This window comes from Perognathus longimembris, chromosome 6 (genome assembly GCF_023159225.1).
Source record: "Perognathus longimembris pacificus isolate PPM17 chromosome 6, ASM2315922v1, whole genome shotgun sequence".
Lineage (NCBI taxonomy): Eukaryota > Metazoa > Chordata > Mammalia > Rodentia > Heteromyidae > Perognathus > Perognathus longimembris.
Genome location: NC_063166.1, coordinates 36,452,459 through 36,468,486, shown reverse-complemented (window position 1 = coordinate 36,468,486; position 16,028 = coordinate 36,452,459). Strand labels below are relative to the sequence as shown.

Here is a 16,028-nt window from a genome sequence, read left to right as displayed (position 1 = left end):
CTACAGGACTTGAAGCTGGAAACTGCACTCTGCAAGAGGACCTGGAGGACATCCATCACAAAAGCAGAAAGAAATGCACCACTGGGAGTCCAGGAAGACAGTGATCAGCTGCACTTGGGAGCCTAGGTCTAAGCATGGGATGATGGTGTAGAAGTAGGGCCAATGCAATGGGGGTGAAAGCATGAGACTGATGGCCAGGTAGAAACCAGGTGACAGCCACCTGGTGATTACAATAGATGAAAATGGGCTGCAGATTAAGAACAGGAGAGAAAAGTGATGGAGAAGGGGCATAATCTCCAGAGAGCTATATTAGTGGTTAAGACATGTCACTAGGATGGGTGTCCTACAGCAATACTGCTTTAAGCCCAAAAAGGGAAGTGAAAACCCCTTAAGTCCAGTTGGCACTTAGCTGATTAGTTGTCTTGCTGACTTTTCTGCCTGGGCTGGCTTTGACCCTCATTTCTCCAGAACTCGGTCTCTTGAGTAGCTAGGATTACAGGCATAAAAAACTGGCACCTGACTATGGTGGTTTAGTGGGAGTGGTGGGGGTGGTGTTATGTACGTGCATATGCACATTCAAGTACAGGGGCTTGAACTCAACAGCCAAGGTGTTCTCCTTTAGGTTTCTTATTCTAGCACTACCACTTTAGCGACAGCTCCACTTCTAGCTTTTTCATGACTAATTGAAGATAAGAGTCTCATGGACTTTCCTGCTTTGGACAAAAATCCTCAGATCTCAGGCTCCTAGGTAGGTAAGATTACAGGAGTGAGCCACCAATACCTGGCTGGGGTGACCTTTTTTAAAATGGACTGTTACACACTCCTCTCAAAGCTGCTCATCAAGCTCCAGGCTAAATTTCTTAGGTTGGCATTTAATATTCATCATGACCATCCTTATCACTTGCCCAACGAAGAATTTGGGTTCAGATGCAACTTGATGTTCAGAGACTCTCCATGAATTGAGGGTATTCTGTTTTCCTCTTCTATCCCAGAAATACATAGTCAGTGCTGAAGGTCTGGCTAAGGTGTCAGCATTTCTGTAAAACCTTTCCTGGTTCTTCTTCACATAATCCAGCACCACTTCCTATCTGCTCCTATAGCACACAGGAATGTTATGCTATGCAAGGTTATAGAACAGTTCATGGATCTATTATCCCAGGAAAGTAGGTACTCCTTGTGCTCTTTGCCTCTTTTTTCTTTATTGAATGCCATTGAATGTTTAATGAAACGTCTGGGTTTGATTCTACTCCTTGAGTCACATACCAAGGGAGGCACATTCATTTGGAGATAACCTGTAGGTAAAAGACATAAATGTTTTATAATACACGTTAAGCCAGCAATGATGCACAGAGCCCTGTTTGCAGACAACCTCTTGTTGGCAAAATCTTATCTCACTTGTGGGTAGGCCCTAGTTTTGACTATCTTATCAGTTACCTTTATTTTACATTCTCCTAGAGGATCTCATGATACCAATAAGAAGAAATGTCTGTTTTTACAGTGTGAATCACCCATAGGTTTTTCAATGCTTGCTTTTCTGAAAGCAGATACTGCTCGCTCCAAATTAGTGTGCTTTTTTCATATGTTCCAAAATTGGAGGAGGGGGTGGGATTTGAACTTGGGGTCTGGGCACTGCCCCTGAGCTACCACTTGAGCCACAGCTCCACTTCTGGATTTTTGGTGATTAACTGGAGATGAGACAGACTTTCCTGCCCAGGCTAGATTTGAACTGCTATCCTAAGATGTCAGCCTACTAACTAGCTAGGATTACAGGTATACTAACTTCAATGAGATAAAATAACATCTTCCTTTCCACTCAAGGGACGGCTTGGTTAATAGATCTATCTTCAATCTGTTTCTGGGATTTATGAAAAGGATAATATGTTTGTTTTCCTGGTGCGTCTCACACATGAGCCATTTCTTGTTCTATTTAAACTCAGAAAAAAAATTCCTCAAAACTGTTAAGGTGAAATTAGAAGGTTAGGTCCTAAAGGATCATTTATCGATTTTCATTTGGAATTTCAATTCAAAGGATTTCAGTCATTGCCTTTTCAAATAGAGTGGGTGGTAGAAGGGCCTGTCTATAGAGAAGAAAGATATCTTGCAGGGGGTGGTAAGGTGAGGACTGAAGTAAGAGAAAAGGAATTGGGTAAAAACGTGCCATCTAGTGGAAGCTTATGAGCATAACAGGCATAGAACTAAGAAAGTGTGTTTAGGGGCTGGGGATATAGCCTAGTGGCAAGAGTGCCTGCCTCGGATACACGAGGCCCTAGGTTCGATTCCCCAGCACCACATATACAGAAAACGGCCAGAAGCGGCGCTGTGGCTCAAGTGGCAGAGTGCTAGCCTTGAGCGGGAAGAAGCCAGGGACAGTGCTCAGGCCCTGAGTCCAAGGCCCAGGACTGGCCAAAAAAAAAAAAAAGAAAGTGTGTTTAGAAAATGGCAGATGGGAGCCAGGCACTGTAATCTTAGCTACTCAGGAGGCTGAGATCTGAGAGTGGTTCGAAGCCAGCCAAGGCAGGAAAGTCCATGAGACTTATCTCCAAATAACCACCAGAAAACTGAAAGTGGAGCTGCGGATAAAGTGGTAGAGCATCATCCTTGAGCAAAAAGAGCTAAAAGACAGCAACCCAGACCCTGAGTTAAAGCCCTAGGGTCAGCACACACACATACACACACACAAAAGAAAGGGAGGGAGAGAGGGAAAGGAAGGAAGGAAAGGAAACTGCAGGTAGTTATATCTGGCTGATGTAGATAGCCAGAAGGGAAATGTAATGAAGTGTAGGTCACTTAGATATGCAGCTGGGAACCAGTGAGGGATTTATTTAGGGAAGGGATAAGCTTTGACTTGGCTTTCGAAAATTACTATCCATGCTATGGAGGATGGAATAGGGCACAAAACTAAAGGCAGAAACACCAAGTAGGAGGTAATGGCAATGGGTTCACGAAAAAACAAATATAGCTGGGTGCTGGTGGCTCACACCTGCAATCCTAGCTACTAAGGCAGCATGGTTCAAAGCCAACCAGGCAGGAAAGTCTCTGAGACTCATGTCCAAACCACCAGAAAACCGGAAGTGGCACTGTGGCTCAAAGTGGCCCAGCATTAGCTTTAGCAAAAAGAGCTCAGAGAGAATGCCCAGGTCCTGAGTTCAAGCCCCGTAACTGAAAAGAAAAAAGAAAAGAAAAAAAATGTGGCAGTGAGTATGAGGTTAAGGGGACCAAACAAGAAAAGTTTCAGAGGAAGGGGCTCTCATTGTGGGAAGCGGAAGATGCCTGCCTCTGAGAACATAGGGGACAGCTATGATCACATCTGAAATATAACTCAGGAATGCATATTTAACCTTGTGTTATTTCTAATGGAAACAGAACATTATAATGACCATCAACATGACCTACCAAAGTCATGGACTTTGGACGATTTTCTAATCTTGACCTGTAAAGAAAAGAAAGAAAATAATGTAAAAAGGGTGGAAGGGTGAACTAAAATAGTGAACATGAACATGTTTCAGCTGGTGGCCATCTTTACCTGCCTTTGGAGTTTCTGCTCTTATGCTGACCTCCTCCTCTGACAGGAGGGCGGAGAGGTAAGGAAGGTAACAGGACAATTTTTACTTGGCTGAGTGCTTCAAAATCTGCTACTGAAAGTGGACTCTCCGGAACTTGTCATTGCTAGTGACCTCTGACTTTCAATTCCCTTGACACAGGCTGATACATATCCCTTCTGATAATCATTTAGTACTTCTTAATCAGGCCCAAAGAACTCAAATTCTCTTTAAGGTTCTTGCTGCTGGTGCCTCCCCTGCCCCATACACACTTGGTTTTGAGACAAGGTCTTAGCAAATTGCCTGGACAGGCTTCAAATACAAGACCCTCCTGCCTCAGCCTCCCAAGGAGCTGAGTTTACAGATATGTACACCATCATGCAAGGCAAAGAATAACTTTTTTTTTTCCAGTCCTGGGGCTTGGACTTAGGGCCTGAGCACTGTTTGCGCAAGGCTAGCACTCTGCCATTTGAGCCACAGTGCCACTTCTGGCCTTTTCTATATATGTGGTGCTGAGGAATTGAACCCAGGGCTTCATGTATGAGGCAAGCATTCTTGCCACTAGGCCATATTCCCAGCCCACAAGAATCACTTTTTAAAACTTTTATAAAGCAGCTATTTCATGCTAGGCAAGCATGTTCATATAATTTATCTTAAAGATAAGAAGGAACGTTTGGGGCTAGAAATGTAGCTTAGTGGTATAGTGCTTGCCTAGCATGCACGAAGCCTGATTTTGATCCCTTGGTACCACATAAACTAAAAATAAAATTAATTTTTTAAAAAAGAACAGCATACAAAAGTCTTTATTGTAACATTTACTATATAGTAAATATATAGTAAATAGTACACATGCTTATATATGTAATTATATATAAATACTATATGCTATAGATTAGTACATATATAAATACATATGTACATATATAGTAAATTAAAATGTACTATTTTGGAATATATATAGTAAGAAGTATACTATTTAAAATATACATTTTAAGACTATTATTTTTTAAAGGAAGGAAAAATTACCTTGGTTTTCTGGCTTTCTCTTTGGGTGTTCTAATTAAATCTTCCAAATGTCTATTTCTTTCTTCCAAACTAAAGGAAAAACCAATTAAATTTGTTGACTAACAGACTTCTCTAGATGAATATTTTGTAGATTGGAGGATAGAAGTAGGTAAATTTAAGCAGTAGTGTAGTTTATGTACTTCCATCCATCTCACCACATAAGAACTTATTTTTGATAGGAACTCTATTTGGTCAACTTTTCTCATTAAAGCTAAAGAGTAAAATACAAGTATACAGTAGTGAATTTGTATGGTGACATTCTGCTTGTTTGCACAGTAGTTAGAGAATGGATGAACACCCCCCCCCCACACACTCCCATGAGCATTTCTGGAGGTGGTATATTTAAATAAAAAACACAGGAAACTGTGTGATGTCATAGAATGATCACAGCACCTAACTATGATTTACATGTGTTCTGTTGCTATGATTTTTTTTTTAATTTTTATTTTTGTCGGGTCCTGGAGGTTGAACTCAGGACCTGCGCACTGTCCCTGAGCTTCTCTGCCCTGAAGGCTAGCCCTCTACCACTTAAGCCACAGCATCACTTCCAGCCTTTTCTATTTATGTGGCACTGAGGAATCGAACCCAGGGCTTCATGCATGTTAGGCAAGCATTCTACCACTAAGCCACATTCCCAGCCCTGTTGCTATGACTTTTAGTGAGAGTGATGCCAATGGATTTCCTTGTTGCTCCTAGGGTGGCAAGTTCAGTTACAACAGCTTCCTTCCCAAAGCCATTTTCTCTCCCAGAATTCTGGTTTTGAGTTTTTTCTGTCTGCTACAGCAAATAAACAGATTTGGTTGCTTAAAACAACACACTTTTATTCTTTTATGGTTCTGGATGTCAGAAGTCCAAAAATCAGTTTCACTGGACTGTAGTCAAGGAGTGGGCAAGATATGCAGACCTCTGCAGTATCTGCAGGACTGCTTTGTTTTGCTTTGCTTTATTTCTGAGCTCACAGCACATGATGGCCTTTTCTCCCTTCTTCCATCAACAAATTGCATCTTTGTCTTCTGTCATCACTTCCTCCCTCAATATGGACACTACCTTTTCATGAATCCCAAATGAATTCACTATAAGAAAAATATATCTTTGTGGCTAATAAGACTGTATATGGTTTAAATATATATCAATTTTATTCAGTGTGCATATGTGAAGATGGAACCACATAAATTGTGGGTATGGATGGGGTTGGAAAAGGACAAGGATTCTGCACCAAGAAGCAGTGTACTCATAAACTGATGTGTTGAACTTAACTCCTTAAGATAATAATGAAAAAAGTCACAATCCTGATCACGTAAAGCAAATCAACACACAGATATCTAGCAGTGATTCTTTTTTTTTCATTTATTTTATGCTACCATTTATTCCCGTGCCATAAGTTTTTGTTTCTTCATTTTCTTCTGGGATACCTTTATCTTCTGTGCAACTTCCTCTTCTGGTTTAGGAATAATCTGCTCCTTTTCAGTAAGGATCATCTCAATATGGCAGGGGAGCTCATGTATGGGTTAATCCTATGATGGGCTCTGTAAGTTCGGCGGCGCATCTTGGGTGCTTTGTTCACCTGAATGTGTTCAATGACCAGGCAGTCTACCTCTAAACCCTTCAGTTCAGCATTACTCTCCGCATTCTTAAACTTGTGCAGCAGAAATTCAACACTCTTTTTGGGCCACGGACCCTGTGTCCAACCTCACTATTTGGCCTGGGCACACCTGCCAACTACACCATTGTAATACCAGAATGGCACACATTGCTTCTTTAAAGTAATATCTTCCAGAGAGCTTTTTAGATATGCATACCCTTGATGGTCTGGGATGTTTTCCTGCTGTTCTTAAAGTGAACATGGAGATTTGAACTTCTCAACTTGCATGATTTTGTGGGGGTTTCTGGGTCAAAGGTTACCTCAGCTGCTTAGAGGAAGACTGGAAGTGGTTCTTTTTTTTTTTTTTTTCTTTTGGCCAGTCCTGGGCCTTGAACTCAGGGCTTGAGCACTGTCCCTGGCTACTTTTTGTTCAAGGCTAGCACTCTGCCACTTGAGCCACAGTGCCACTTCTGGCCTTTTCTATATATGTGGTGCTGAGGAATTGAACCCAGGGCTTCATGTATACGAGGCAAGCACTCTACCACTAGGCTATATTCCCAGCCCTGGAAGTGGTTCTTGACCTGTGTAAGTATGAGAATCATTCACCCAACTTGTGAAACACACTGATGTCCAAGTCCCAACTAATACTTAGTTTACTGGATCTAGAAATAGGGTCTATACCTGGGGATCTTAAAACAAAAAGCATTTAGCTGGGCTCTGGTGGCTCACACATGTAGTCCTAGCTACTAGCTAGGATAATAGTGTGAGTCACCTGCACCCAGCTGTCCTTAGCTGCTTTACTCAAAGCTGGCACTCTATCACTTGAGTCATAATTCTATTTCCAGCTTTTTGTTTATTAATTGGAAATAAGAGGCTCCCAGACTTTTCTACCCAGGCTATCTTCAAGCCAAGATCTTCAGATCTCAGTCTCTTAAGTAGCTAGGATTACAAGTGTGAGCCACTGGTAGCTTTTTGTGAAGAAATTTGTTGTTGTTGTTGTTGTTGTTTTCATCATCATCATCATCATCATCAACATAATCATCATCATCATCGTCTATGGTGGAGCTTGAATCAGGGCTTAGACACTGGTCCCTGAACTTTTTTGTTCAAGACTAGCATTCTATCACTCGAGCCACAGTGCCACTTCCAGTTTTCTGGTGGTTAGCTGGAGATAATGGACTTAATTGCCCAGGCTGGCTTTGCACTGTGATCCTCAGATCTCAACCTCCTAATTAGCTAGAATTATGATTAGCATGAGCAACCAGAATCTAGTTGTTATCTATTTTTACATTTTACTCTTATTTTATTGTCAAGAAGCTGTTATCTATTTTTTTTTTTTTTTTTTTTTTTGCCAGTTCTGGGCCTTGGACTCAGCGCCTGAGCACTGTCCCTGGCTTCTTTTTGCTCAAGGCTAGCACTCTGCCGCGTGAGTCACAGCGCCACTTCTGGCCATTTCCTGTATATGTGGTGCTGGGGAATCGAACCCAGGGCTTCATGTATAGGAGGCAAGCGCTCTTGCCACTAGGCTATATCCCCAGCCCCGCTGTTATCTATTTTTGAGACAGGGTCTCATTATGTCGTCCAGGCTGGCTTCAAACTCATATGTAGCACAAAGATCAGTTTCAACTTGCCAGCCTTCTGCCTCAATTGTAGGCTTGTTCTACCACATCAGGCTGTAAGCAAAATAAATATAAATAAGCTGTAAGCAATAAGAACTTACTTTACTCCAATACCATGATCATATTCTCTAAGCATTTTGGATGTTCCTGGCTAATTTTTTGAAGATGAAAATCTGGTTACAGTATTCAGCTGTTAAGTAGTCTATACATTGACTCAGCTACATTAATGAAGAATAAATAGTCTGAATTATGAAAATGCACTTTTTTTGGTGGCAGTTTTGGAGATGGAACCCAAGGCTTTTAAAATGCTGGTCAAACATTCTACCACTGAGCTACACTCTCAGGCCTTGGGTTTTAGTGTGATATAGTTTGGTTTTTATTTTGCTTTTTGGTGTTACTTGGATTTTTGAACTCAGAACCTCATGCTTATTCTACCACTTGAGACATACCCACAGCTTTTACCTTTGGATTTTGAGACAAGGTCTAATTATGTAAACCAAGTTGACCTTGAACTTGTGACCCCACTCCCTCAGTGTCTAAAATGCTGGGATTGGGGGCTGGGAATACAGCCTAGTGGCAAGAGTGCTTGTCTCCTATACATGAAGCCCTGGGTTCGATTTCCCAGCACCACATATATAGTAAACGGCCAGAAGTGGCACTGTGGCTCAAGTGGCAGAGTACTAGCCTTGAACAAAAAGAAGCCAGGGACAGTACTCAGGCCCTGAGTCCAAGGCCCAGGACTGGCAAAATACTACTACTACTACTACTACTACTAATAATAATAATAAAATAATGCTGGGATTACAGGTTTGTGCCACCAAGCCCAGCTTCTCGACCATCTATCTCTCTGATATTTCCTCATCTCATCTTCAAATACTTCCCCTAACCCAAGTTCTCATACCTGTAATCCTAGCTACAGAGGAGGCTGAGATATGAGGATTGTAGTTTGAAATCAACCCAGGCAAGAAAGACTCTCCAGTTAATCATCAAAAACCAGGAAGTGTAGCTGTATAAAGTGGTAGAGTGCCAGCCTTGAACAAGGAAGCTCAGAGACAGTACCTAGAACCTGAGTGTAAGCCTCAGGACCAGAAAAAAATACATTCCCTGTTGTTCTAAGTCTGCTTTAAGGAAATAACAAAATAGTTTTCCTGAACTAAATATGAACCATGTCCTTGACACCAGGATTCAAATTATCCTGAAGAATATATTGCATGCTTCTCCTCTTTCTAAGAGTTAGGGAAAAAGAATATAGAAGCCAGTGAATGAAATAGTAATACATGTTTATAAAATTAAATTTTAACAACTTACTGTGCAATCTGAGAATGGGATATCTCTAATCTTTGGTCAGCACATTTGATAATTTCTTCATATGATGTTACCTTGAACAAAACAAGCCAAACAGATTATCCTTCAATACATTCTGGTATTTTTATTGGACTTGTTTTTCCATTTTTTAAAATCTCTACAAGTTGAAGTACAATTATTTAACTCTAATCAATGAAAATTTTACAAGAGATAAGCATCCTCCTTGTATTTAGAGATCAAGAAAACCAATAGCAGGAGGTTTATGACATGCCTGTTCATCATGCAGCAAAAGAAAGCTCCAAAGAGTGACAACACTAGTGTATCGACTGTGATCCAGTGACCTTCCACACAGTGGTATGTCAAGTGAGGAATGCAATCTAGTTGCTCAAAATTAAGTGTGTGTGTGTGTGTGTGTGTGTGTGTGTGTGTGTGTGTGCCAATACTGGCAATAATGTTTAGCTTTTTCACTTAGGGCTGATGCTCCACCACTTGAACCTCTACTTCCAACTTTTTGCTAGCTAATTGGAAATAAGAGTCTGAGGATTTTTCTGCCCAAGCAGAAATCAGGATCCTCATATCTCAGCCTCTTAAGTAGCTAATATTACAGATGTGAGCTATTAGCATCTGCCTAAAGTTGATGTAGTTTTAAAAAGGTAAACTAGGCTGGGCACTGGTGGTTCGTGCCTATAATACTAGCTACTCACAAGGCTGAGATATGAAAATAGCAGTTCAAAGCAGGCTGGGCAAGACAGTCTGTAAGACTCTTATTTCCAATTAACTACCCCCACAAAAAAACCCAGAAGTGGAGCACTGGCTTACATGGTAGAGTGCTATCCTTGAACCAAAAAGCTCAGGGAAAGCATCCAGGCCTTCAGTTCAAGTCCCAAGACTAGCACCAAAAAAAAAAAAAAAATTCAGTATGGCTGGGAATGTGGCTTAGTGGTGGAGTACTTGCCTAGCATGTATGAAGCCCTGGGTTTGATTCTTATAAACAGAAAAAGCCAGGAATGGCACTGTGGCTCCAGTGGTAGAATGCTAGTCTTGACTACAGAGAGGCTCAGGGACAGAGCTTAGGCCCTGAGGTTTTTTGTTATTTTTTTTTTTTTTGCCAGTCCTGGGGCTTGAACTCAGGGCCTGAGCACTGTCCCTGGCTTCTTTTTGCTCAAGGCTAGCACTCTGCCAACTTGAGCCACAGTGCCACTTCTGGCCTTTTCAATATATGCAGCGCTGAGGAATCGAACCTAGGGCTTCAGGTATATGAGGCAAGCACTCTTGCCACTAGGCCATATTCCCAGCCCCAAGGGCCTGAGTTAAAGATCTTGAACTAGAAAAAAAAATCAGTAAACTGGAACTATAAGTTGACAAGAACTTCATGAAAATGAAATCATAATACTAAGACTTTGAATTGCCTAGAGCAAAATGCATGGACACACACGCACCTCCTGGCTAGCCAACAAAAGGCTAGTGGGGCATTTTACGCACCATCACAGAATTAAAGGGGGGGAACAGAAATGTGGCTGTAGCAAACTTCACATCCTTTTCAGTTGTCTCACTGATGCATCATGAGTGTTAACACTGGGGTTTGAACTCAAGAGCCTGGGAAGTCTCTGAGCTTTTTTGCTTAAGGCTAGGGCTCTATCAATTTCTTTGGTGGTTACTTGAAGATAAGAGTCCCAGAGGGCTGGGGATATAGCCTAGTGGCAAGAGTGCCTGCCTCGGATACACGAGGCCCTAGGTTCGATTCCCCAGCACCACATATACAGAAAACGGCCAGAAGCGGCGCTGTGGCTCAAGTGGCAGAGTGCTAGCCTTGAGCCGGAAGAAGCCAGGGACAGTGCTCAGGCCCTGAGTCCAAGGCCCAGGACTGGCCAAAAAAAAAAGAGTCCCAGGATTCCTGCGCAGGCTGGCTTTGATCCTCAGATCTCAGCCTCCTGAGTAGTTAGCATTACAGGCATGAACCAATGGCATCCAGCTTCATGGAATCATTTTAACAGGCAAGTTTTTCAGTATGGAAATCTGTACCTTATTTATTAGGTTGCCTACATGTCTTCGATACTTGGCATTCTCTTCAATGAGTCTGCTGTAGTGGTCTTCTTTTGACTCTAAGAGACCTCCCAATTTCGTGATCTATGAGAAACATCAGTGAAAATACTAACCTGGAACAACCACACAAGTTATAGATGGGTATTCTGAACAAATAAAGGCAGTGATCTATCTATACTTTATTCTAAAATTCTCTTACACTGTTGTGCCACTGGTGAGTAATGGGATGTTGTGATTCGGATCTTGGTTGGATTAAACATAAATAGATGAGCACAAGTTATGCTAGAGTTTTCCTTTGATTTTATACTATGAAACTGCTTTGCAAATAACTAAACACCTATTAGGGTCAGTCTTCACAACCTTCTTTCTTTGTATAACCAATGTATATACATATTTGATTCTATTTGAAGTAAAGCAACACATATATGTAGGTCAAGAGCTATTCTCAACCCTGAATAAATGGCTGCCAGTTGTTTTCTCTTTTAAGTCCAGCCTAATATATTTAATGATCTTACCTCTCATGTTTTTTTTTTCAAGAAAAAAATTAAAAACAGGGGCTGGGAACATGGCCTAGTGGCAAGAGTGCTTGCCTCCTACACATGAAGCTCTCGGTTTGATTCCCCAGCACCACATATATGGAAAACGGCCAGAAGGGGCGCTGTGGCTCAGGTGGCAAGTGCTAGCCTTGAGTGGGAAGAAGCCAGGGATGGTGCTCAGGCCCTGAGTCCAAGGCAAAAAAAAAAAAAAAAAAATTAAGGGGGCTGGGGATATGGCCTAATGGCAAGAGTGCCTGCCTTGTATACATGAGGCCCTGGGTTCGATTCCCCAGCACCACATATACAGAAAACGGCCAGAAGTGGCACTGTGGCTTAAGTGGCAGAGTGCTAGCTTTGAGCAAAAAGAAGCCAGGGACAGTGCTCAGGCCCTGAGTCCAAGCCCCAGGACTGGCAAAAAATAAATAAATAAATAAATAAAATCAAAGCTGTGTTTATAGGATGGAGAGATAGTCAGTGGTAGAGCATTTGCCCAGAATACACTAACTCCTCAGAATATGCCCTTTTAAAATGGCATATAGGATTATTTATCAATAAAGATATTTACAAGTTCAAAGCAAGTATAGAGGAAAAACTTACATAGGCTTTCTCATTCAATAACCATTTTAAGGATATCTTTCAATCTCCTTAAGTTTGAAATATATTCATGTATAAACAAGTATTTGCTTTACACAATGGTGAAACAAATTTGCTGCAAAATTCATAGGTTTTCCTTTCTCCATTTGTTTTATGTGTATATGGGGGGATTGAACCCAGGTCTATGTTCTATCATTGAGTTATATCCCCAAGCCCTTATGGGATTTTTCTTCCAATTTAGCCCCCGTATTTATGCAATTATGCTTTATAATGTACATTGCCAAGTAATACATATTTGCTTAAACTGGGCATTGGTGGCTCATACTTGTAGTCCTAGCTACTCAGGAGGCTGAGATCTGAGAATCACAGTTCAAAGCAAGCCTAGGCAGGAGAAACCCCCTGAGAAACCACCAAAAATTAGAAGTGAAGCTGTGGCTAAAGTGGTAGAACACTAGCCTTGAGCAAAAAAGCTCAGGCACAATGTATAGGCTGTGTAAGCCCTGAGTGTAAGCCTCAGAACCAGCCCCAAAAAGAAAAGAAAAGATATGCTTATTTTGTTTGTTTGGGGCTTGGACTCAGGGCCTAGTGTTCTTAGTTGGCTTTTTTGAAGACTGGCACTCTACCAATTGAGCAAAACATCCACTTTTGACTTTTTGCTGGTTAATTGGTTATAAGAGTCTCTTGTATTTTGATCCTTGATCCTCAGATCTCAGCTCCTTGAGTAGCTAGGATTACAGATATGAGCCATTGGTGCCCACTGTAGTTCTTGTTTTCCACTGTAGTTCTTGTTTTGTTTGTTTGTTTTAAGACATGGCCACAATTATGTATTTCGGACTGGCTTCAGGCTCAGGATCCTTTGCTTCAGTATCCCAAGTGCTACGATTACAGGTGTTCCCCACCACATCTGGCCTTTTTTTCTTATTTAATTAATGGGGACAATATCACATCAGTGTCCCTACTGCTTTGATTGACTACATACATTGATTGCATACATCACTTAAAGTAGTTAATACAGTAAAGAGAATTTAAGATTTTTGAAAGGATGTGTCTAGAAGTGGAAAACACTAGAATGCATATTTATCATCCATCAATGTAGGCCTTTTTCCATCCCATATCCTAGTTTTCCATTGCCTATCCTAGTTTTATCTTTGAGTAGGGAGTTCACACATTGTAATAAAGCAGCATGAACATCTTTCTGTTTTCACTGTAAACTTCATGGTATGTTTGAATGAATGACTTTCAAAATCAGAGTAGTAACTTAAGTTTATAGACGATTTTTTTTTCTTTTTTTGGTGGTTGTGGGGTTTGAACTCTGGGCCTGGGTGCTGTCCTTGAGCTCTTCAGCTCAAGGCTAGTGCTCTACCACTTGAGCCACAGCACCACTTCCGTTCTTCTGGCAGTTAATTGGAGATAAGAGTCAAACAGACTTTCCTGCCTGGGGCTGGCTTTGAATGTCGATCCTCAGATCTCAGCCTCCTGAGTAGTTAGGATTACAGGTGTGAGCCTCCAGTGCCTGGTTGGATTTTTTTTTTTTTTTTTTAGTTTGCTAACTTCAAATGAAAGAAACAATAGCAAAAGATTTCTTATAGGATAATACAAATTTTAGACACAAAGCAATAGCTCTGCAAAAGCCAGTTTAGATTATAATGAAAAGGCATAAATGATTTTACATTTGTGTTACAGAGTGTAAAGTTTAACCACTTTAAGGGTATAACTCACATCCAATAATAGCATATATTTAAAATGTGCAGTTTTGTCAGGTTTTTGTTTCTGTTTTGTTCTAGAGGCACCCTGTATCAAACTCCTGGTCCTCCTACCTCAGCTTCGCAAGAGCTAGGATTTCAGACAACAGTAGGGTACGTTTGGGCATATGGAACATCACTACAATCGAACTAATGAACATATGTAGCACTCTACCAGCCAAGTTTCCTCTTGCTACTTGGGCAAGATCCCTCCTTGCCTGCCCCCTGCCCTTCCCTGACTTCCACACTACCAGCCTCAGGCAACCATTGACCTGCTTTCTCTCACTGTAGATTAGATTATTTTGTATTTTCAAGCATTTTATATAACGAAATCAAATAGCATTCATGCCTATTTTGTCTAGTTCTTTTCAATGCACACAATTATTTTGAGACACATCTGTTTTGCATGTATATTTGGCAGTTAATTCCTTTTTCATTACTAACTAGTGTTTCATCGTATGTTATATACATGCTTTTTTTTTTTTATCCATTCAACCATAGTTGGGCATTTGGATTGCTTTCAGTCATGGCTATTATATATACATGAACCTTCACATATACATCTCTGTATGAACAGAGATCTCTTCTGGGTAAGTACTTAGAAGTATAACAAGGGTATATGTTTGTTATTTTTAAAAAATATTTTTTAAAGTGGTTGTACCATTTAACATCACTCCAGCAATGTATGAAAAGTTGTAGTTGCTCCACATTCTCTCCAACCCTTGGTATGAATGGTCAGTCTTTAATTTTAGGTATGTGATGTTATTCACTATTAATCGCTAATTTGTACCTAATGATGTTGAGGATCTTTTCACATGATAAACTGCCATCCATGTATCTTCGTGTGTGTGTGTGTGTGTGTGTGTGTGTGTGTGTGTGTGTGTGTGTGTGTGTTTGCCAGTCCTGGGGCTTGAGTTCAGGGCCTGAGCACTGTCTCTGGCTTCTGCTAGCACTCTACTATAGCACCACTTTCAGGTTTTTCTGTATATGTGCTGCTGAGGAATCAAACCCAGGGCTTCATGCATGCTAGGCAAGCACTCTACCACTAGGCCACATTCCCAGCCCCCATCCATGTATCTTCTTTGTAATGTGTCTATTCAAATCTTTGTCTCTCTTTTCTTTCTCTCTCATCTCTCTTCTCTTCCTTCTTTCTCTCCCTTCCTTCCTTCCATCCCTTCTTTCTTTCTTCCTTCCTTCTACCTTCCTTCCTTCCTTCCCTCCTTCCCCTTCTTTTCCTCTCTCCCTCTCTGTCTGTCGGTCAGTCTGTCTCTTTCCTTCCACTACTGGCATCTGAGCTTACATGTTTGCTCACAGCTAGTGTTCTACTACTTGAGCCACACTTATAGTCCGGTTTTTTGTTGATTAATTGGAGGTGGAGTCTCATGTACTTTGAACTGCAAGCCTCTTGGCCCCCAACCTTTGTGCCTATTTCCCCTAAGTTAAGTATTTTTTCTTACTACTGAGTTTCAGAGTTCTGTAAAGATATATTCTACATACAAGTACTTTATCAGATCTGTGATTTTCATAAATTTTCTTCTAGTTTGTGGCTTGTCTTTTCACTAAGAGTTCATTTTAAAACTTAAAAAAAAATGTCAGGACAGAAAAAATTTGGAAGATTGAGGCTATAAAACATTCACATGGGGGGCTGGGGATATGGCCTAGTGGCAAGAGTGCTTGCTTCATATACATGAAGCCCTAGGTTCGATTCCCCAGCACCACATATACAGAAAATGACCAGAAGTGGCGCTGTGCAGAGTGCTAGCCTTGAGGAAAAAGAAGCCAGGGACAGTGCTCAGGCCCTGAGTTCAAGGCCCAGGACTGGCAAAAAAAAATATTCACATGGGGGCTGGGAATATGGCCTAGTGATAGAGTGCTTGCCTTCCATACATGAAGCCCTGGGTTCAATTCCTCAGCACAACATATACAGAAAAAGCCAGAAGCGGTTCTATGGCTCAAGTGGTAGAGTGCTGGCTTGAGCAAAAAGAAGCCAGGGACAGTGCTCA

At 41.2% G+C, this 16,028-nt stretch overlaps 1 protein-coding gene and 1 pseudogene across 1 annotated transcript in view; both read right to left on the bottom strand.

The window, feature by feature from the left end:
- Window positions 1-1,197: 1,197 nt before the first annotated feature.
- The window catches only part of Cage1 (cancer antigen 1), a 64,328-nt gene continuing 49,497 nt past the window's right edge, over window positions 1,198-16,028 (bottom strand). Inside the window, exons 10-14 of the mRNA XM_048348550.1 lie at window positions 11,133-11,237; window positions 9,114-9,184; window positions 4,566-4,634; window positions 3,394-3,430; window positions 1,198-1,292 (exon numbers count right to left, since the gene is read on the bottom strand). Of these exons, the coding sequence (XP_048204507.1) occupies window positions 1,278-1,292; window positions 3,394-3,430; window positions 4,566-4,634; window positions 9,114-9,184; window positions 11,133-11,237 (297 nt within the window). The 3' untranslated portion in view covers window positions 1,198-1,277. The remainder of the gene's footprint in view (window positions 1,293-3,393; window positions 3,431-4,565; window positions 4,635-9,113; window positions 9,185-11,132; window positions 11,238-16,028) is intronic.
- Window positions 5,969-7,941, bottom strand: LOC125352402 (annotated as a pseudogene).